At 42.2% G+C, this 22908-nt stretch overlaps 1 protein-coding gene across 3 annotated transcripts in view; it reads right to left on the bottom strand.

Moving 5' to 3' along the window:
• Positions 1 to 22908, bottom strand: part of scube1 (signal peptide, CUB domain, EGF-like 1) — a 123432-nt gene that overhangs the window by 41088 nt on the left and 59436 nt on the right. For 2 of the 3 annotated variants that reach the window (XM_082511606.1, XM_082511608.1), the window contains 3 exons: positions 10492 to 10620; positions 8370 to 8486; positions 3598 to 3687 (listed from right to left, as the gene is read on the bottom strand). In XM_082511606.1, the coding sequence (XP_082367732.1) occupies positions 3598 to 3687; positions 8370 to 8486; positions 10492 to 10620 (336 nt within the window). The remainder of the gene's footprint in view (positions 1 to 3597; positions 3688 to 8369; positions 8487 to 10491; positions 10621 to 22908) is intronic. The other variant, XM_082511607.1, reaches the window with a different exon arrangement.

The following is a 22908-nucleotide window of genomic DNA, read 5'->3' as shown; positions in this document are numbered from 1 at the left end:
AGTGCACACATTAACACTAATTGAAATTTTGCTTTCATCCACTGCAGCGTCTTCCTGATTGCTGGTTGCTTGTGTGCACAAGCAGTGTACCAAGCATTACAGTTGATGAAGTTAATATTCATTATTCAGGTTATATTCATTTACTTAGTCAATTACAAGAAGACCCTGCGATGTGCACAGCTGCTCCCTTTGATTATTCAGTATCACGTCCATACATCAGATATGGACTCTAAAAACCCCAAGAAAGTGATATATACAAATTATAGAGGTTTCCTTCAAACATTCAAACTTAAGCGATGCCTCTGGTCAGAATTCTTTTAAAAAATGTAAATTTAGAATTCTGCAAGTGACACGTCTATTAATGTGTCAGTAGCCTAAAACACGCCATTTAGTATGGCTGCTCCGAGTAAAGTTAAAAATGTTCTCCTCATTGCTAAGCATTCAGAACTGCTTTTGCCAGTGTGGTTAACAGGGGTCACATCTTTTTCCTTGTGTCTTGTGTATTTGTGCACATTTTAAAGGCTTGTTATGTTTCTTAGAGCACTATTTGTTGCTGGAATGTGAGCTAATCCCTCAAAAACACGCCCAAGTCCCTGACAGCCTCACATAGTGATCATCCCCCAGCTCCATTTATTAAAAAATACTGGCAACTGCCAGTGCTACCCCTCAGCCTCCTAACAGACGCACCTAAGGTATCAACTACAAAATCTTACGTCACCTTGTTCTCAAGTTGTAGCATTCACAAACGTTGGCGTCCACGTCACCTGGTGTGGGGATGATAATACCCCATGTAAAGCCTAGCTCAGCCCAGTAGAGCTATTTTGTAGTATATTTATATTTTACATAATTTTAATATTTGACCATAAACATATATATGCTTATACTTGTTGATGTGGCCATTTTTAAAACTGCTATTGTTGAGAGGAGGCTGGAAGATGATACAGACTGAAGAAGAGTCCAGCTTCAGCTGTCAGGATTACAACAGGCCACACAGGAGAAGAGGAATAAAAGGTAAAACAGTTGTACATACATATCTGTTACACTCCTTACATATTAACACTGACTGCTGTTGCCAACTCTTTCCATGAGAGGAGGACACATCTCCTATTTATTTAAGCTGGGGAGCATAAAACTGTGCATGCTAAAGCAGAAAGGATTAGGACCTGCTGCACTGCTGTAAAAAGGGAACAGTGGCATGACCTCTCAGCACTCGACAAGATCCACTGTCGATCCTGCGGTGGCCATGTTACTGAGCTATGTATAGAAACACCAGTGTTGGGGAGTAACGGAATACATGTGCCGCCGTTACATATTTAAAATACTAAATATGAGTAACTGTATTCCGTTACAATTACTCTCATTGAGTAACGTAACAGAATACGTTCCAAAATACATTTTGGGGCATGTAATCTGTAATCTGTACTGGGATACATTTTAAAAGTAACCTTCCCAACACTGATAAACACACACATAAACACACATGACACACGATCAACTGTGATGATTTCCCTTGTAGCACCATTTATTTATTTATTTTTACATTTTGCTCTCTCCTGTACCTGATCCACTTTTAGCTGCTCATACAATATTAACACCATGAGCTGTCACAGAATGATTTAAGCCTAGTCTCTTTCCTCCCTATTTCCCCTCTCCCTCTCCTTATGGCTCGTTTTAGCAGCACATTTTCATTAGAGCCTCGGCTGCAGCTCGATCAGTCTTAAACACTGTGTCATCTGCAACAACGAGGGTGGACACTGCAGCACCATTTCTCTCAGAAGCAGAGAGAAAAATGATAGTAGTGTCAAATCTAACATACTGATGCTCTCAGACAGTTTCAGTGCAGCAGTGGTGAGGTCTCTGTGCTCTAAGGAAGCACATATACATATTTATGCTCACAGATCTGAAGGAAGCATGTGAGGTATTAATGTTTTACAGAATTAGGGTCATGTTTAGGACCAGGCTAATATCGCTCTATGATATGTTAGGGCACAAATCAGCATTTATCAGTGTCAGTCAAATTTTAATTCAACAGCAGTTATTATCAGGAATTGACTTGTCACGTCAGATGGGTTCTTAGTATTTAGTTTGGTTTGGGTAACACATGTGTCACCTGCTGTAAATGTAGTCTCAATAGAGACTTTGGACATGGAGCTGTCCAACACGACTTATTTCAGCTCTTATGGGAGTCTGCTGCATGGTTATTATTGGTCCAGCCGATATGGTTAATGGTTAAAAGCTAAAATGGAAAGATCTTGTTGACAACCAGCTAGGCATCAAAAAAGGAAAGAGTAGATCTTTATTACACATGACATGAATGAATTAGAGGCGCTGCTTGTTACAGAATTGTGTTTCTCTGTGGAGGTTTGTGCCATTCCAGCGTGGCATACATGACAGACTTTCAGCAAACCTGTAACACTACTTTTGGGGCAAAATCAGAAGAGGAGGCTTGCTGATATGACAAGAGATGAAGCAAGGTTTAGAATGTGAGCAAATCAAATATTTGGTAAAAAGATGAATGGGAGCGGAGAGAAAATGGAAGAAAAGCTAAAGAGGAATGAGGAAGCCTGCGAAACCCAATTTTCCATCCTTGCTTCAAGCCACAGTGGCCAGAACCTGCTTAAAGAAAACTCGTGTAAGTTTGAAACATGTTTTAATGGACCACAGAGTATACAGGACATTTGGTAACAGCAGGACTTTAAGTTGCTCGACTCCTGTCTGAGAAACAAAAAGACCCCAGGTATTGAATTAGAGTAGAAATGTGTTGCTTCAGAAAAGGCACATCTTGACTGATCCACCCATTTGATTTGGTGAAAGTCTGATTGATTGAGGTGCTACAAAGTCATTTTAAAGGTGTTAAAGTAACCACGCTTGATGGTAGGCTCCAAACCTTCATTAACTCAATCGTAGTTTGATGTTTTTAGCCCACCCTTGGTGTTTTTGGAATTAATTACAATTGGGATTAAGATTAGTGGCTCCAAAATTTTCACCAATAGCACAGACGCTGATCTGCAATAAATTTAAAGGCGGAATAGATGGATACATCCTCAAAGTGGTACAAACCATCACTGAACCATCAATGTGAACCAGGGATCTGGCTGCTACAGTTTCACAGCCTCTTACCTCTTCGATGGCTACGGTTATGAGAACGTTCTGCTAAGTACAGCTGGAACCTTTTATGCTACACTTGTGTCAACATGGGGAAAGTTGGGTCTATGACCTTTATTTTTCTATAAAGCCTTTTGTTTTGGAGCATCAGTAATCAGAAATACAGGAAGTGGAAAACAAAACATTTGGAGTATAACTGGGAAAGTAAATGTTAGTCACTGAGAAAACCTTCGAGGCCTCCAGAGGTTTGAAAAGTAGAGTTATTCAGTGAGACTTGTTTTACCCGTGTTTTTAAATCTCATCAGATATGAGAAAAAAAATAAAGCAAACTGTGACTGTGGGGGTAGATGCAGTGAGCCCCGAAGGGTTTCCAATTTTCTCTTGATAAAATTTAGTTAGAGAGGAGAAGGAGAAGGGCGCGGATAGGAGTAGAGTCGGGAATACAAGCACAAGCGCCATAGCAACACATAGAAAGAGGAAGAAAAGAGTTACCCATAAGTAGCCGCCGTTTCACCCGCTTGTCCACATCAGCTACTGACGTGGCATTGAACTCAGAGCTCTCAATTGCAGCCTCATCTTTCTCTAAAACACAAGTAACAAGGGGACAAACAGTGAGCAGCAGGTTAATGAGAAGCCCAAATGACCAGACCTTCAGCCCCTCTTGGCGTTTGAGCAAAAAACCAAAGCCAAGAAGCAAGAAGCGATGAAGAGGCGCCAAAATCCCTGTTAGAGTGTTAATCCCCAAACAAATGATGAACCCCCAGAGCAAATTAAAAGAACAAAACAAAATGAAATGAAAATGATCAGTATCAGTGTGGAGCTTTCAAAATGAAGCGGTAGGTAGACAATAGGTAGGGAAGGGAAGGAGCTTCAGGGCCCACATATGAGTAGATTTGTTTAATGATAGCGGTGTGGGGTTTTAGGGGTGGGATGGGGTTGGGATGAACAGTGGGATCGGGGTTTATTTCTTTGATGGAGCTTCTGTCTTAGACCAGCCATGCTTTGTCAGCAATGATTTCCTCACATTAGGATGGAGGGACACGAGAAAGAGAGGGAGGGGAAGTCACTCGTGGAACATGTTCGAGACGAGCTGCCTTAAACGTGGGCACAGAGACGAGAGGGATGACAAGAAAGAGCAGAAAGAGTGATGCACAAGAGGTCACAGGGTGGAAGGAGTTGCCTGAAGAACTGAGCAAAGATGAGATGATTGAGAGGGAATGAAAAACACAGAAGAGCAGAGAAAGAAGAAAAACATCAGTCCCATCATGCCCCACAGTGGGAGAGCTATATGAAGGAAGGAGGTCTGAAGGGATGGGGATTGAAGGGGGTGTAAGGAGAGCATGCAGAGAAACAAAAAACAGGAGGAGGTAGTCTGGGGGCAGCGCTGGTTGCCTGTTTGTCTATGGCACATGTCACAACTGGCTTTAACAGTCAACGCTGGAAAAACCACATTCCCAAAGGCTGGGCAGCGGAGGTGGGGTGGGGGTGGAAGAAGGCAGTCGGATGGCTGTTAAAGAGGCATGCATGTGCTGCATTGGGGATGGTAGGTTTGGCGATGAGCAGGAGAGGGAGGTGGTCTTTTATTGGGCTTGAGCCATTAAGGCCTGAATGAGCATCTCTGTGAATGCACGCCACTCGCTTCAAAAAGGACAGGCCTTGGATGTACATGCTCGGTCTCATGAGGTGTGGATGGGGGAAAGGGGCATAGATAAGGGGGCAATTAACGTCTGCCTCAGCCTGCGACCATTTTCTCCCTCTCCTCTCAGGCACATGATGGACAAAGTGGAGGGCTCTCTGAAGCACACTCAGGGATGAATGCAGGCTTTTCTGGTGCTGAGCTAGTGGATAAAATGTAGTTATTTGAATGTGTGTGAGTGCCGAAGCAAGAGCTGCTGCATACCATCTCTTGTGTGAAATAATCTGTCAGAGTGGGAGACATAGTGGATGTGGATGTGTCAGACAGGTTTAGAAGGGGTTGAGGGAGAGAGGTCCCAGCCACTCATCCCTAAAGAGTCTATGGGACTAAGTGGTGGTCGAAGTCCCATAGAGAGGGGAGTTGCTTTAGAGAGCCAGACCTACAGAGAATGAGGAGTGGGAAGAATTGAACCACTCTACTACTACAGCGAGGAGGAGATGGTAAAACCAATGCACTGGGGACGAAACAGAAGGACCAGTGTTGCTACAAACAACAGCAGCAGCAGCAAAAGAAAAGTCCTTCAATTAAAAAAGAAAGAAAATTGAAAGGAAAAAGAACAAAAGTGAATTACAGGCTCTCCTATGCAGCTGAGCAAGCAAACAAACAGCCAGACAGATTAATGAAAGACAAACGGTCGATGTGGCATGTGAGTGACGCATGCAGCAGGAATGGCAGGTAATAAAGTGAGGATGGGTGAACCCTCCAAGTCCCTTTTCCTCGGTTAACATGTATGGAGCAAGAACAGGTACAAGTGGATGGAGTTGCAGCGACTTTGGTTTTTAACCAGTCTGTGAGATGGAGGGTGAGGAGGTAGTGAGAGAGCTGGAGGAGGAGGTTAGCTTTGCTTTTATGGGAGCTTTCTCTAAGATCAGGCTGCAATTGAGATTTCCATTTTTAACCACAGAGTCTAACAAAAGGTCCCCCAACCCATAGTCACTCTTTCCTCTCGTGCACTGAGGATTAATCCCCATATCCACCTGATTCGGTTTGAACATGGTTGCTCAGACAAGACAGGCAATCAGGTACTATCACCAGAAAGCAGGAGGAGGGAGGAGGAAGAAGGAACAGAGGAGTAGCGCTATATAGAAAGGGTCAAAGGGGGTGGGGGTTAAAGGTAGGCCCATAAAGCAGTTGGGACACTCAGACAGAGGGGGTCCTTGCTTTGATCAAAAAATGAAGAGAGAGACAGACAGAGAGAGAAAACACACAAGACACTGGGAAAAGAGGGAGAGAAGTGTTCCCGCTCTCATTTTGCTTCCTCTTCACAGCCTTTTCTTCATCGAGTGTTCCAGTTCTTCAGAGCAGCTGGAAGGAAAAAGGGTTAGTGGCAATCAAAACCCGGCGCTGCTGAAGAGCAGCACAGCAACCTGCTCCAGTGTTAAGGCTGAGAGACAGCGAGGCAGGTGTGTCCAGTGTTCAAACACAGCCATCAAAATGTCATCAGATAATTATGTGTTCACCAGTGTTCACAGACACGACTGACCACAGACTCATCAGCTCATCTGTAACATTAAATATGAAATCACACTTTAGGTTTTAACCTCTCCTTGATGTATACGTGTTGTGTTCACCGAGGTTCAGCTGGCAGTTAAAAACCACCTGTGAGCCACAGTCACACAGTCTCATCCGAAGCTCTGAACTCGATTGCTAATAATCCAAGGATTTCTGTCTGGAAACATACTTTGACCTTTTCTGGAGTTCCAAACAGCCACATAAGACTCATTTTGCTATCCTTAACTTTCCAAATATGAGGATCTTCCAGCTTTCAGATGTCAACCTCCGTCTCGTAATACACATAAACGCCTGGGTTTTTGTCCTATTTTCTTTAGCTGACTGGGATATTGTCATTGCTTTTGATCAGCAGCTCTTTTAGCAGGAGACACAGAGATTTTTCCTGTGCACCAATTTAACTTGAACAGATGGTCTCTGCTCTCATTTACTCTGAGCCAAAGTGAAGCTTCTTCCTTAAAACTTTAAATAACTAAGAACAGCAACTGAAAATACTAACTATGCTTAATAATTCACTCCCCAAAATTAAATAATTTTCACAAATATTACACAAGAATGGTCATTTTAAGGACTGTATCTAGTGTGCCATTTCCTTCGTGCAAACAGTGAAAACGTTGTTTATTCCGTACTGTAAGACACCGGAATATCTGCGCTGCTCACAGTCCAAGCTAGCCAACACAGGAATCTACCATGCAAAGTGTTTGAGAATCATGAGAGGCCACCTTCACGTCCTACTGCAAATCCTTACAGTAGCGACATTGATTTAAGTACACTGAGGACCCTGACGATTATTAGAATATGTAATCTGACGATCAAAAATACAAGTGATCATGTGTGTAACAGCAGCACTTGTACCCATATACTTAAATTACGACAAGCTCTGATAAACATGCTCTGAGAGCCGGGTTGTAGTGATGAAAACTGCTTTCAGGTTTAGTAAAGTTTCTTAAATTTAAGTCAACAGTAAGAAGGAAAAGCTCTGAATGGCTTCACATACCTGGAATGCCTTATTCATGCTTTACTGATCGGAGAGCGAGTGAGATGAAAATGAATCTCCTCTAAGCAAGAACCAGGATGTGTACAAATGATCTGTGTGAGCAGAGACAGCTCCCTACTGCTCGCTGACTGAGCTCATTACTTCTGATATAATGAATGTGATTATTATTCAATATGTGTTTAAAATATGTCACCACTGTTTCCTCGGTCCTGACATGTTACTGCTGGCATGCTTAATAAATACGAACTTTAGCTCTCCTAAATAAGCTTGGATACAGTAGCAGAGTTGGGTTTGAAAATCATTGCACTGAATCTTTCATTTGCATTTTACATGTTTTTGGGAAAAAAACATTTATTTGTGCTTCTTCAATTATATAAAAAAGCAGAGTTATTTTAATTTGTTACACTATATTCTCTCTTGTCTTACTGTGTGTGTGTGTGTGTGTGTGTGTGTGTGTGTGTGTGTGTGTGTGTGTGTGTGTGTGTGTGTGTGTGAACTTTTACTCTCACACAAGCATATTTAATCTTACAGTATCACATTTCTTATTTATATAAACCATCACTGACGGTGTCAGTGGTTCTAACTATGCTAACAACATGTTCAGATATGATTCCCAAACAGTGGAGTATATTATAAATTCACAGTAAGTTTGACAAATGACCTGAAAACTTTAAGTAGTCCTGGAAGTATGAGTCACAGTCAGGTCTGCAACTATGATTAACTGTACATGTATCGCAGTGTTCCCTTCCTGTCGAAGCCCAAAACATTAGTAGAAATTCTCATCAAAGCTTTGAATCCATCGTCTTTTTTAAGGTCTGTGTGAAAAGCTTCCTCGCTCCCTCGTGTTCACAGAGCTTAAGTACGGTAAGGTTGAGGCAGTATGGGGGAAGAACTTTTAGGTGATCTGTCTGTTGACTCACCAGCTCCAACCCCCCGTACATGTTACTCTTTGTTCTAAGCTATAAAACTGTCTGAGGCCTTCCATTATACAGCAGATGTTACAGTCAGGCAGCTGTGAGAGCTTCGGGGTGTGTGTAGAGAAACTCGGTGGCTGTCACTCACCAATGCAGGTCTTGCTGTCTGAGTGCAGGGCATACTTCTGGTGGCAGCCACACACAGGCCCCGTGTCTGTGTCGTTGCATGTGTGCTGGCAACCGCCATTTCCATAGTTACAGGTCACTGAAGATAACACAGACATCAGCTCTCTTTAGAGTTTATAATACAGTGCCAGTGTTCATTTACTTGTTTATTTGTCTATATTTGTTTACATTACTGATCTCTGGTCATTTGTGCTGTAAGACGCAATCAGATTTATGCTGGTCAACAAGTCAGCGTGAGTGAGAGGACAGAGAGAGAGCTAGAGGAGAATACACTGAGTGGGAATTAGATGGGATGGTAGCAGAAAAGGGAGAAGAAGTAAAAAAGAGAGGGAGCAAAAAGTTATTACGGTGGAAGAAAGGGCGAGAGAGAGGAAACGCATACTGAAGCATAAAGACATGGAGGAGAGAGAGAGACGGGATGTAACGGACGGAGAGGAGACTGAGCATCATGTTCAAATCATTTCCGTAGCAGTTTCTATATGTTGCTGTTTCTGAAACGACCGGACATTTTAAATACAAATACGCACAAAAAACAAGAAACCATCAATATTTGTCTGCCTAAGATCTGATATGTTTTACTCTTTCATCCACCTCAGCCTGGATGGAAAGCTAGCTTTATGGCTCCACAATAACATCAGAGTACCTCCTTCTTATTTGCAGCACAGGAGCTTTGTCTCTATAAGGGCACAGGAAGAACTGACTGTGTTGGTGATTGCCATCCTGGCTGCTGCCAGGGCCTAAGGAGCTTGGAAAGAAAAGTGTCTGGACTTTTTTAAGTTTCTTGAAGACGTTTCATCCAAGAAGCTTCTTCAGTTTTAAGAGCAATTGGTGGAGAGTCCCAGATTTAAGCCCTATGGGAGTGTCCCCAAGGGGGTCACGGACCCCCTATTGATCCTCCACCTAGTCACTTGGTTATGAGAGGTGAAACATCTTCAAGAAACTTAAAAATGTCCAGACACTTTTCTTTCCAAGCTCCTTAGACTACGATGACCTGGATGAAGCTTCACAGACCAAACAGTGATTACTTACGTGCACTGAATAAACTCTATACAAGACCAAAGGCTTGAGTTTGGTCATTAACCGTTCAGGGAAAGTAAAGTAAATCTTCCTGTAGTACTCAGGAACAGTGTCTGGTCTTAGTATCTAGCAGAGAAATTCAGTTTCAGCTTTTGTTCCTTGGAACATAAAAACAATCACCTATGAATTCCTATGTTATCATTTTTCCATCATTTTCAGGTCCTCCTATTTTGCCGAGTGTTCACAGGTCACAAAAACCAAGTGTAAATAGAAAAACTTAGATCCTTAAGACTCTTCATCCTGTGTCGATTAAGAACATCAAACATAGAGAACTGGAAATGCGATTAACAGGCATAAGAATGACAGAGGAAAGTGAGGTCTGTGCGTCTGTATGTGTGATGCTGGAGGCTTTGCAGTCTGCCAGTTCTTTCATCACTCATTTACTACCGTCCACTGCTGCCATGCTCAACAGGCCAGCACAGCACCGGGTCCCTTGCCGCTAATGAAATATTACCACAATGGGGGAAACATTAGAGCTTTTTTGAGGCTTTCAAAATCTTAATACTCTCACTGCCTAAAAGTATAGCGAGATGATTTGCCAAACATTGTAAGTGAAAGCTCACTTTCCCCCATCAAAAACAGCAGCCCAAAATTCTCTAGGTGCGAGGAGTGAGAAACAGGAACTGAGTTGCAAAAGGACATGAAATCGCTCTTCTGAATCCTTCAGCACCTTCAGCTTGGCTTGAAACGCTTAGCTGATTTTGGTATTAAATGTCCAACCGTATATTTTACCACGGGAGGCCTGGTGGAATTGGTCCATTCATTGCTATTGCAGATGTTTATAACAGGAACATTTTGATCCTTCGTGGCACTAATACATCACCTCAATAAAATCAGGTCTATAAAACAAAGTGATAACACCTTGCTGTCATGTGAATTGTAAAATACAACGACAAGCACACATCTATGAAAAACGTATGTAGACTTAAAGGCACGCTGTGTCAGTGAGTTGACACGGACACTGTGTGCGTCGGTTTGGGTAAGTGAAGGTCAAATGTGATACATACATGTGCAGTCCTTCTGATTTTTGGCCAGCTCAAAGCCAGGACGGCATTCACACGACACGCCGCCTTTCCCCGGAGCTTCCCTGCAGATGTGGGCGCAGCCGTGGTCCTTGTTCATGCAGTTCATTCCATCTGGGTGGGAACACGGAGAATATTTAACACTTTACATAAAGAAAGCTTTTTTACCTGATTATACAGAAGCGAGAGGACAGTCCTGATCTTGACTGACTTAGCCCCTCAGTCTGAAACAAGCCTTTTTAGCTTTAATGAATTCTACTATTTGAAACTACTTTCTATGGGCAGAAATCTGTGCCATCAGACACTGAATTTGAATAAGTTAAATGTGAATTTGAATCGCTTGGATTGAATCTGAATTATAACTTGAATAAATGCTTTTAAAAGCTGAATATGAATTATCCTAATTTGAAATTCAATTTATTGGTTTGAAAATGATCATCACTAAATTGAAATTGAATTTTATATTTTGAAAATGAATTCATTTGCTTTGAAACTGCATTTTACCCTTTAAAAATTTAGCTCTTGAATAATTTCAGATTCACTTCTCACCGTTCAGTTTCAGTTCCAAAATTCAGTTTTTGGGACTTACATCCGGAGTAATGAGCGCAGATTAATAGAACTACGTTTTACTAGCGGACCGAAAGTGTTACTGACGGGAATCTACAGCGTCTTGAGCTGAATTAAGACTTCAGAAGTCATTCGTCATGTCGAATGACCAGCGGATAAACTCTCAGGTTGGTAATAAATGTATTACAAGAACAAGCGTCATGTTAACAAATGATAGCCGTACAGTAGCATTACAAAATGCAAAAAGGAGCCTTGAGTGTTAAACCCATATTACTCCAAAGGTGGTTTTTAGTTGTCTAGCTGACTATCCCGATTCCTCTGCTGACATCCTTCACCGACTTCATCATCCTTACACCCTTAATCACAGCTGTAAAAATCCCACAGGGTGCCGTAATCACACACGGCAGGTCAGCCGCAGTATTAAAAGGAGACAGCAAGGAGACTTGTAACTGAAGAACTGTGGTTTCTCTGTTAGATGTGTTATATGTGACAGCAAGCCCAATCTTCAGGGTGAGCTGAACAGCCAAGGGTCATTAAACCGCTGCTTTTCTTTCCTAATGCTACGAGCCAGAATGATGCTATCTGAAACCTCATTCTCACACACGGTAGAATCTCGACACGTCTTCATCAGGACCAATTAAAGTCTACATGTCAATGCTTGACCCATCTCAGCTTCCACTAAGGCTTTTTCTTGTCAGCACTTACTATTTCTTTGTTCTAGTCTGTTCATCCATTCGTTCAATCACAGAGGTCTGCTTGATGTGCTCTTAGTCTACTCCTGGTGATTTACAGAGCACATTGTGGCAAGAATATGTGAAATAGGACAGGGGAGGAAGCAAAGAAGCAGAGGATGGAGGATCAAGTAGTGAGGAAAACGCCAGCCAAAGATATCACTGAGCTCTGGCAAGAAATGGGGAATTCGTTTGGGTTTGTGTCACAATCAACTGACTTTCTCTACAAAACAGAAGTTGAAAATTTGATAGGGGGCTTCAGTTTGAAAGAACGGTTTGTTTCATCCTCGTAAGAAGTTGTTTTTCTTGCATAGCTTTTTAGTGGCTGGTTGCTCATACGACTCCTTTCACTTAATAACTGTTGAACAGTCTTTATTCTCCTGAAATGGGAGTGATAATGAATGATTAATGATTTTTAACTGTACACTCTTAATTTGACTATTCAATCAAAGTGCAAAATCAAAAGCACTCATGCAGGAACATACATTTACATACATTTACATAGCTGACAAAGAGTAAAACCAAATCCACCTCACATCACATAATTCAGCCAGATTGGCTGGTACTGATATGCAGCCAAATCTGGACCCTGTACAACTCATAAAATTAGCAGACCAATGATGCTAGAGGGTAAAAAGCTCTGAACATATGCCAAAGCATGCATAGATCTTATTTGAAAACTAAATTCATAAGAAAGCACTGTTTCTACAACCGGTTTAAACTTTGGAGAAGTCAAATAAACGGAGAGAGAGCGAGAAGACGGACACAGGCCCGGCCGTCAGCACAATTGAGCCTAAAACAGCAAACAGAGCTGCGGGCGCGAACTGTGGCCAACATGACGAGGGGGTTAGGCTGCCTGGCTAAGCCTAGAGCTCACTGACACACTCAGTGTGCTGCATGGGTTACTGGTGAAAAACGGCAGAGGTTCATGGACCAGATCTTAAGACGTTAGAACTATAATAAGTGTATGAAAATAAAACAAAGGATTTTTTAAACCCATACGAGAAAATGATAACGGTTGAATCAATTCCCATTTTAAAAAAAGTTGCACCAATAATGGAACAGTTAGGTGAATAAACACAACCGTAAGAAGTCAAAATCCATAAAATCTAACTGAAATTTTCTGATAAAGCAACCCAACAAACACCTTGAGTGACTCCTGCAGTCTGAACAAGCTGTAACAAAGACTTTCACTCCTTGTGAGTATAGTTAGGCGATATTTGCAGAAGTTATGCAGATCAGCTGTTTATGTGGGCATAACAAAAAAACTACACACACACACAGCTGAAGCATGACTGAACGTCCCTTAACCAATGTGCTTTTTCAAAGGCATAAAGAATATTAATGCATTTAAAATATATATATATCTGACCTGACCTCTGACCTGTGGAGTCAGTGGTGCTTTGAAGTGAATAAAACACACCAAAAAACAATGATATGTGCTGCCTGTGCCAATTGTGACTGCATTTCTTCACTTAGCAGTGAAAAGGTAAAGAAAGGGTTGATCTTTCTTCTTTCCAGCTCAGTGTGCAGCTTTGTTTAGACAAAGAAGGTCAGCAGGTTTACAACTACTGAACGTCCTCGCTGGGAGCCCCAGAAGGTCCAGACAAAACACTGAGGCACATCCTCGTGGCCCTGTAGGAGCCCCCAGGATAGACTTTGCCTCTCACACAGGCTCTCCTCTGTCTCTTTTATTATCCTCTGTCTGTCTTTCTCTTTCACCTCTCTGCTTCTCTTTATCCAGCAGTCCTCACATCCCTCTCCTGCTCTCTCAGGAGGTCTGACTCCAGATGAGGTCCAAGCATATCACAGCCATGTTATTACAACCTGACTCTTGCAGCGTTACACCCCAAAGCCCAAAAGTCTGGCTGGCAAAGTACAATCAGAGACAGAAAAAAAGGAAGGAATGAAGTGAAAGACAGAGATGGATAGAGGGAGACAAACTGAAGAAAGACGAGAGGAATGTGGAAAAAGAATGTTAGAAGAAAGGCGAGAGAGGGACGCAGAGCGGGATAATTTAGAGTCTCCGAGTTACTCTCCTCCCCGTTTCCTTTGAGGGTGATGAGGAATGAGGTGATGCTGACAGCGAGTCTCACAACCCGATCTCCCCACTAGGGACAAATACACATTTGACAGCTCAATTCAACTGTAGATGTTAAAGTTTCAATAATGTGAAACACCTATACAAATACAACATAAATGGAGTCTGGGAGCTAGTTCGGTCTGTCAGTTGAACTGTGTTCGCCCCAGTATGCTCACATTATGTACCAAACACACCCCTCCCAATTTAGCAGCCAATTCTCAATAAAAAGGACATTTCCCTGACATGTTTCTACATCCACCCACGCCACCAACACCCACCTTCACTTTGCCGCTCCAAGTGGATAACTACTCATTACTCCTCTGTTCAAATGTGTGGCATGTTCATGGGGAATGACGATGATCACTTCAAATGTGTCTTTTCTGACTGAACTATATTTATAAATCCCATGAGATTAATAGAAACACCTTTTTAAAGTGAATTTCTTTTGTCAGTTACTCAGGTTCAAACTGGACACCTGGTAGATGAAAACGATTAGACTTAGTTTGGTCAGAGTTCTCATCTTTATGCACTCATTTAATTCTCCACTGTGTAAAAAACACCTAATATTAAGCAGTAAATTGATATCCACTTATTTAACAAAAACATGACCATTGTTCACTGGCAGCACTACTGGCATCACATTTAGTGACCACTGGTTTCCTAACCACTGGTTGGATTTCTTGATGACAGCCACTTCTCCTTTGTACAGATAGATATCCCATGCAAGGGCTTGGCCGTGCATGATAGTTCCTCTTCGTCTTCCTCATCGTTTTGCCCGAGGCTTTTCTGGAACAACTCATCTCGGGGATCATCATTCACTAATCGTGGCCCTCTCGCTTTCCATTGCTCATAGAACCTCTGGGTAAGACTTTTGAAGTGTTTTGGTCTTGATGTCAGTGGCATTTATTTCCTCCTGTGACCAGCTTATTATTCCAGATGGGTATCTGTTGACTGGTAGGGTGTATGTTCATCTTCACTGAGTCCCACGGAGTTCCTGATGAATGCTATTAGTGGACAATTTGTCTTGTACAGTGCCAAGAACTCCAGTATCCATGTTTTCTTGTAGTCAGTTCAAGTGGTGCTCAGATTGGTCTGCCTGGTCTTAGTGTCCTGACGTACCATCAACCAGTTTTTTAAGTTTGTGCTTCGGCTCTCTGGTGTTATTTTCAGTATCTGAACTATGTCCATGGATTGACTCATATACCTGCTTGGCTTGGTTTCTATGATGCCTAAGAGGAGCTTCCATGTTGTGGAGAGGCAGGTAATCAGCAGGTAGCTTAATGGTGTTACACCCTTTGGAGCTTCATGATCAAGATTGTTCTACTCTGTGTGAGCCAGTCTGAATGAGTATCTGGTATAAGCTGCCTCCTTATTTGTGCTGCCAGGCAATTATGGAGTGTTGTTTAGCTTCTTCAGCCAGTAGGCATGGATCATGTCAGGTCCTGGTGCACTCCAGATCTTCATTGCAGAGACGTGTTGTTGGATGTCTGCTCTTAGATCCACCAGCCATTGATGTGACAACTCTTTCCCTCAGATGTTCTTCCAGCTCTGGGTGGGTCTGCCCTTGTGTGATCCTTCCTTTGTAGCTGAGAGTACACCCTGAATGGATCTTTGGAGATCAAAGCTCCTCGGGGTGGCTGTAGCTCAGGTGGTAGAGCAGGTCAGCTAGTAATTGGAAGGGTTGTGGTTTGATCCCTGTCTCCTCCGGTCTGCACGCCACATGTTTTTGGACTTTGGGGCGATGGTGGCTCAAGAGTTGTGTGTTCGTCTTGTAATCGGAAGGTTGCCGGTTCGAGCCCCGGCTCGGACAGTCTTGGTCGTTGTGTCCTTGGGCGAGACACTTCACCTACCGCCTACTGGTGGTGGCCAGAGGGGCCGACGGTGCGATATGGCAGCCTCACCTCTGTCAGTCTGCCTCAGGGCAGCTGTGGCTACAACTGTAGCTGCCTCCACCAGTGTGTGAGAGTGACTGAATAGTGGAATTGTAAAGTGGTTTGAGGGGTCCCGAAAAGCGCTATTTAAATGCAATCCATTATTATTATTATCATTATAAGATACTAACCCCAAGTTGCTCTCTGATGCATTCATCAGAATATATATGTGTGTGAATGTTAGAATAGATAGAAAGCACATTTTTGTTCTCTAGCATATCTCTTCAGCTTGTGGCCAGAGCTGGACCCTTTGTTTGGCAGTTTCAGGTATCTGTATCTTTTTGTATGTGTTTTTCATCCAGGACCTTCTGCATGATGCCCTTCTGCACCTCAGTTAACCAAATAATCTCCTTCCCTGATTTTGACTTCCAACCTTCTTCTCCATTGGGCGCCTCCTGCATCCTTAAACTTAAACCCAAGTGCTCCTAGGATTACTCTGGTAGTGGTGTATATGAGCCATATGGTTTCAGTGTTACATCGTCTATTTCAGCTCCACTGCTCTCTTCTATCAGGGCTGGATCATTATTTCCATACGTTGTCCAATGCGCTCTAGCCCCAACATCTCCAGCTTTCATAGTAGCTTTCGGCCATTGAAGTTACTGCACTGAGCAACTAGGTGCTTCTTGGTCATTGCTGATGTTGGCTTTCTACTCATCAAATCAAATCAAATCCCTTTTATCATCACATCACATGTGCAGGTACATTGGTACAGTACATGTGAGTGAAATTCTTGTGTGTGAGCTCCACAAGCAACAGAGGTGTGCAAAAATACAATAACACAAGAACAAGCAAAATATAGGAATGGCTAAATCTGAGAATTATATGAATAATATATGTACAATATAAGCTGTCTCTCAGTCTGCTGGTTCGGGACCAGATGCTGCAGAACCTCCTTCCTGATGGAAGCAGTCTGAACAGTTTCTGGCTGGGGTGACTGGAGTCCTTGATGATCCTCCCCGCTTTCCTCAGGCAGCGCTTCCTGTAGATGTCTTGGAGGGAGGGAAGCTCACCTCCAATTATCCGTTCAGAGCACCGCACTACTCGCTGGAGAGCTTTGTGGTTGTAAGCGGTGCTGTTGCCATACCAGGTGGTGATGCATCCAGTGAGGATGCTCTCAATGGCACAGTGATAGAAGGTCCTGAGGATGCTCTCAATGGCACATCCATAGTTCCCAAATGCATTGCACATAGACCCTCTCACTGGGTTAGCTGGTCCAGTATCATTGCATTACTTATTATCAGTCCTTGCCCATATATGCCTTGTTCCTTCCTCCTGACTCAACCTCTGTATACTTCAATGAGTAAAACTGGTCAGCTATGCTGGTTGTGGGTTATAAGAGAGTAATTCATGTTTTGTTTAGGCAGAGAAACATTAAATAGTCGGGGAGGTCCAATAACCCTGAGCCTGAAATTTTGTCATGCTTCCTGTACATCCCACAAAAGTGGTGAACATAACAGGGATTTCAGCCATAAGCTTTTAGCTTCTGCTAAGCTTATAAATGATAAAAATTCTGTTCACTTCATTGAGCTGGCAATATTGCGTCACTGTTTTTTTAAGAACTGTGGAAAAAAATTCCAGTTATTTGACATCTACATGTCCAGTATCATGTAATCGTATACATTACTGCACACGTGCAAAGTACCATCAAAAATGAATGCCTAACCCTCTGACACTAAACACATTTTGAACCTCAAATATGGCTTCAAACTCGTGGGGACGGGCATTTTGTCCCCATTAGTGACTGTTGGTCCCCACAGTTATAGTAGCTTGCCAATCCTCACAAAGACAGACACACACACACACACACACACACACACACACACACACACACACACAAGTTTCCAGTTCAGTAGTCAGAAAACCACCCATAAAAGAAATCAAACAAACAGAAACAACCTCCACTTTAAAGAACACTTTTACATAAAAGCTTTGAAATCTGGGATATCAAACAGGAACAGTTTAAACAGTTTATATTGTTACAGTTTCCTCTTCAAAGAAAACCCAGTTGCAGACTAGCTAACAGAGCAGCTTGCCATCTGCAGTGCCTTGGGTACGGTTAAAGTCTATTTAGTGGTTTCAGTCGAGGAAATACTTCCAAAATGTTAAAAAAAAAAACCTCTATGCAAAACATACTTTTAATTTTTCAAAGACATCAAACTTTGTTTTTGCTAACCCAGAAAATTATAAAACTAACCCTAACCAAGGGAATTCAGCAACTGGTTCCAAAAAGTGGAACTTTTCTCATTTTCTGACTTGGAGAAATAGGATGTGAAGAAATCTTCTTTACAAACTGGAGCAAAGAGGCTCTCCACCAGAAAAGAAAAAAGCAGCCCCTCTTAGCCATCGCCCCCCTCCCTCCACTTTTCCATCCATCTCTTGTAAATGCCATTTTAATTTAAATCTGTCAGCCGCTGGCTGTGTGTCTCTCACTGCTCTGCTCAAACCACAGTGCTATAGGTGCTAAGCCATGAATTTCAATGAGAGCTTTTCTTCAACTCGCTGCATTGAACTCCTTTAAATAAGGACTGTGCCTTTTTAATAACCCTCCCCAATCTCCTGGTTAAACACAAGAGGAAACAAGCACCATTCCCACCTACACACACACACACACACACACACACACAGAGTTTATTTTGCTTTCTTTCCTTCATCTGGCTCTAACCTAAGACATATCGGCATATCAGGAATGCAGATTTAAATACTAACTTTGGTTTTGAGTTATGAGCATAATTACTTCAACAAGCATAACACCAAGCAATGATGCTGTATTATTATTATTATTATTATTACATTGTGGACAATGAAGTAAAACTTGGACAGCAGCTGAATCAGTTCACTAAGATAAAGTGCAGATAAATTGTTCTGAAATGTGGAATGGAAATATTGTTTTTATCTTCCACATAAATGAAGCCAAAAAGAAAAGCAACACACCCAGAGAAATAATACAGAGAGGCAGCAAATAACAAAAGGGAAATGTGGTCTTTGTTCACAGAAATGCAACCACTATGACACGTGCTATTAAAAGTCTTTAAAGTGTTTAAAGCTGCCAAAAAAAGGATTTAAAAATAGTTAATTTTTAAATAAACATTTGTTGTTGAAACAGTGTTTAAAGGCGTTTAATTGTAACATTGTTGTTCTCTATCAGTACAGGAGCTCGAGCATTCAAGATGAAGGTCTCCTTCATCCAACACATGTTTATATTTACTGTTTTGTTCATTTATTTTGAACAATTTTTCTACAAATCTAAAACATTACATTTCATAACATCAGTCACAAACAGGATGCAGCATCAAAAACCACCTTGGCTTTGGTCACTAGCAGATTACCATGGTCGCCTGTAGTTTGCATGGAAAATGTTAACACTCACTAACTAACCACCATGTGGTTGTGAAACCGTAACATTCACCTTCAAAGTAAAAGTTATCCCTTACAGTTTCACTACAGCTTAGCAAGTAATTGTGTTTGCAAACTACAGGGAGTGCAGAATTATTAGGCAAATGAGTATTTTGTCCACATTTAGTATTTAGTATTTATTTATTTATTGTCATTGTCAAGAACAATGAAATTGCGTTTGGGGCTTCCATACAACCCAAAAAAAAAAAAAACCTCTTCATGCATGTTGTCTTACTCCAAGCTGTATAGGCTCGAAAGCCTACTACCAATTAAGCATATTAGGTGATGTGCATCTCTGTAATGAGAAGGGGTGTGGTCTAATGACACCAACACCCTATATCAGGTGTGCATAATTATTAGGCAACGTCCTTTCCTTTGGCAAAATGGGTCAAAAGAAGGACTTGACAGGCTCAGAAAAGTCAAAAATAGTGAGATATCTTGCAGAGGGATGCAGCAGTCTCAAAATTGCAAAGCTTCTGAAGCGTGATCATCGAACAATCAAGCGTTTCATTCAAAATAGTCAACAGGGTCGCAAGAAGCGTGTGGAAAAACCAAGGTGCAAAATAAGTGCCCATGAACTGAGAAAAGTCAAGCGTGCAGCTGCCAAGATGCCACTTGCCACCAGTTTGGCCATATTTCAGAGCTGCAACATCACTGGAGTGCCCAAAAGCACAAGGTGTGCAATACTCAGAGACATGGCCAAGGTAAGAAAGGCTGAAAGACGACCACCACTGAACAAGACACACAAGCTGAAACGTCAAGACTGGGCCAAGAAATATCTCAAGACTGGTTTTTCTAAGGTTTTATGGACTGATGAAATGAGAGTGAGTCTTGATGGGCCAGATGGATGGGCCCGTGGCTGGATTGGTAAAGGGCAGAGAGCTCCAGTCCCACTCAGACGCCAGCAAGGTGGAGGTGGAGTACTGGTTTGGGCTGGTATCATCAAAGATGAGCTTGTGGGGCCTTTTCGGGTTGAGGATGGAGTCAAGCTCAACTCCCAGTCCTACTGCCAGTTTCTGGAAGACACCTTCTTCAAGCAGTGGTACAGGAAGAAGTCTGCATCCTTCAAGAAAAACATGATTTTCATGCAGGACAATGCTCCATCACACGCGTCCAAGTACTCCACAGCGTGGCTGGCAAGAAAGGGTATAAAAGAAGAAAAACTAATGACATGGCCTCCTTGTTCACCTGATCTGAACCCCATTGAGAACCTGTGGTCCATCATCAAATGTGAGATTTACAAGGAGGGAAAACAGTACACCTCTCTGAACAGTGTCTGGGAGGCTGTGGTTGCTGCTGCACGCAATGTTGATGGTGAACAGATCAAAACACTGACAGAATCCATGGATGGCAGGCTTTTGAGTGTCCTTGCAAAGAAAGGTGGCTATATTGGTCGCTGATTTGTTTTTGTTTTGTTTTTGAATGTCAGAAATGTATATTTGTGAATGTGGAGATGTTATATTGGTTTCACTGGTAAAAATAAATCATTGAAATGGGTATATATTTGTTTTTTGTTAAGTTGCCTAATAATTATGCACAGTAATAGTCACCTGCACACACAGATATCCCCCTAAAATAGCTAAAACTAAAAACAAACTAAAAACTACTTCCAAAAACATTCAGCTTTGATATTAATGAGTTTTTTGGGTTCATTGAGAACATGGTTGTTGTTCAATAATAACATTATTCCTCAAAAATACAACTTGCCTAATAATTCTGCACTCCTTGTAGTCTGCATCTTCACTGCACACTACGGGCAGCTGCAACAGTCTGGTAGCAACCAAAGCAATCGCAATTGTTTTTTCTGTGCAGCACCATATAGCTAATCGTCATCAGTTTAACTTAGCAACAACCATGACCACTCACAGTCATGCAGGCCTGGTGAACAGACCGGGCCTGCATGACTGTGGCTTTAGCAGTCAGTTTCACAGCCACTAACACTCCCAGCCAGTCTGGGCATACTAATGTTTTTGCTAACTGGTTACCAGGTAATTGCCAACCTGTCTCTATGGCTGTGGGACAGAGTCCTTGTTAATTATTCTTTCCATTATACTCCATTTCATCCACACAGTGTATCAAGTTAAACAAACTCAGCTTTGAGTCACATGACTGGGGCAACATGTCACATGCCTGTGAGTAGCCCTTCACAGACATTGCATCTTAGCATATCTTAGTCCAGACCACCATATAAATCTAATGAAGCAGTTTTTGTAATTACAAAAACAAAAGTAAAAAGGATGTAGAACTGTCACTATTATCTGTTGGTGTATAATTTTGCTGCTGCTGGATCCAGGTCCTGATACCAAGGACCTGATACGTGGTGTAAAGAAACTTGCAGGAATTTAAACAGCAGAATGTCTGAGGTGAGAAAGTGGCAACCAAGCCTGCTACAAGGTGTTGGGCAACAACTTAATCACTTTCTGTGAGGGCAAGGCTTTATTCTTTATACAGGACACACCTACACCCATGGGCAGCCACACTACAGATATCCTGCTTGTTGGCTGGTTGCAGACTTTTGCACATCGGATAACATTGTTTTCAAATGAATATAAAAGTCACATTTAAAATTGGTCTGCTGCTTTTTATGATATGCCCACTGAAGAAGCCTGACATGATTTGGCAATAAGGTGAAAGAGCCATGAAACACATAATGTCAGCTGAGTAACGGATGGATCAACAGAACTATTGTTTGCATTTCATTTCTCCTTCCTATCCATCCCTCATCTGCAGTGTCTTTACTTCAAAACTAACACTCTGATTCAAAACTATAAATAAGTGATTAAAAAAAACACCCCATTATTACATGAGAGGTGTTTGGATTCAAGAGTCATTCACCAAAAATCACAGCACATGAGCAGCTACTGGATTCAAAGCAGATAATATACAAAATGGATGTGAGTGATTACACTCTGTAAGCGCCTAAACTGTCAATGCTGCCAAATAACCCAACTTTGACAACAGACTAAAAGCACCTGAACATTCACTGTGATTAATCACCTGTCTGAAGCAACTTACAAGTCCCTGCAAGTTGTCTTTCACAATGTACTGAAGTGAACTGGACTGCCTGAGCTTTAGCTATATCTAAAAACTGATGGAGTTCTTTGAAAAATGGTCAGCAGTTATGTTAAGTACACTTAATGTGTAGTTAATGAGGTACAACCTGCAAACCACAAGCCTGCTCCTTAAACACACAAGCAGTGCGGGTGCTCGTGCCCTCGGAGCTACAGCTATGGTGTCAAAGCAGCAATGCTTACATGGAAGCCAGAAACAAAAGCAGGGCAGCGTTTAGTGTGTAATGTTACCAGAGTCCAGCTGCTGATGTCATAGAGAGACAAATGTCCAGGGAACTGTTTGATGCACATAGTCACTGTTAACTGAAACAGTTTAAGCACAAAACACGTGTCCAAAGCAGGTAACTGATGAGAGTCGAAAACATTTACTTCATGTGCAGATATATATGTGTGTGTGTGTGTGTGTGCGTGCGTGCGTGCGTGCGTGCGTGCGTGCGTGTGTGTGTGTGTGCGTGCGTGTGTGTGTGTGTGTGTGTGTGTGTGTGTGTGTGTGCATGTGTCTCATTTCCCATAAAGTCGTCTCCCCGTGTTTCCTGTGTTTGCTACTGTGCAGTGGCTGCTCACCAGCTCACCTCCACGCCCTCGTATTAAACATTTCCACCTACCAAAGACAAACTCTGAACTAA

The sequence above is a fragment of the Aulonocara stuartgranti genome, assembly GCF_965226115.1.
Source record: "Aulonocara stuartgranti genome assembly, chromosome: 17".
Taxonomy (NCBI): domain Eukaryota; kingdom Metazoa; phylum Chordata; class Actinopteri; order Cichliformes; family Cichlidae; genus Aulonocara; species Aulonocara stuartgranti.
This window is presented reverse-complemented; position numbering and strand designations above follow the sequence as displayed.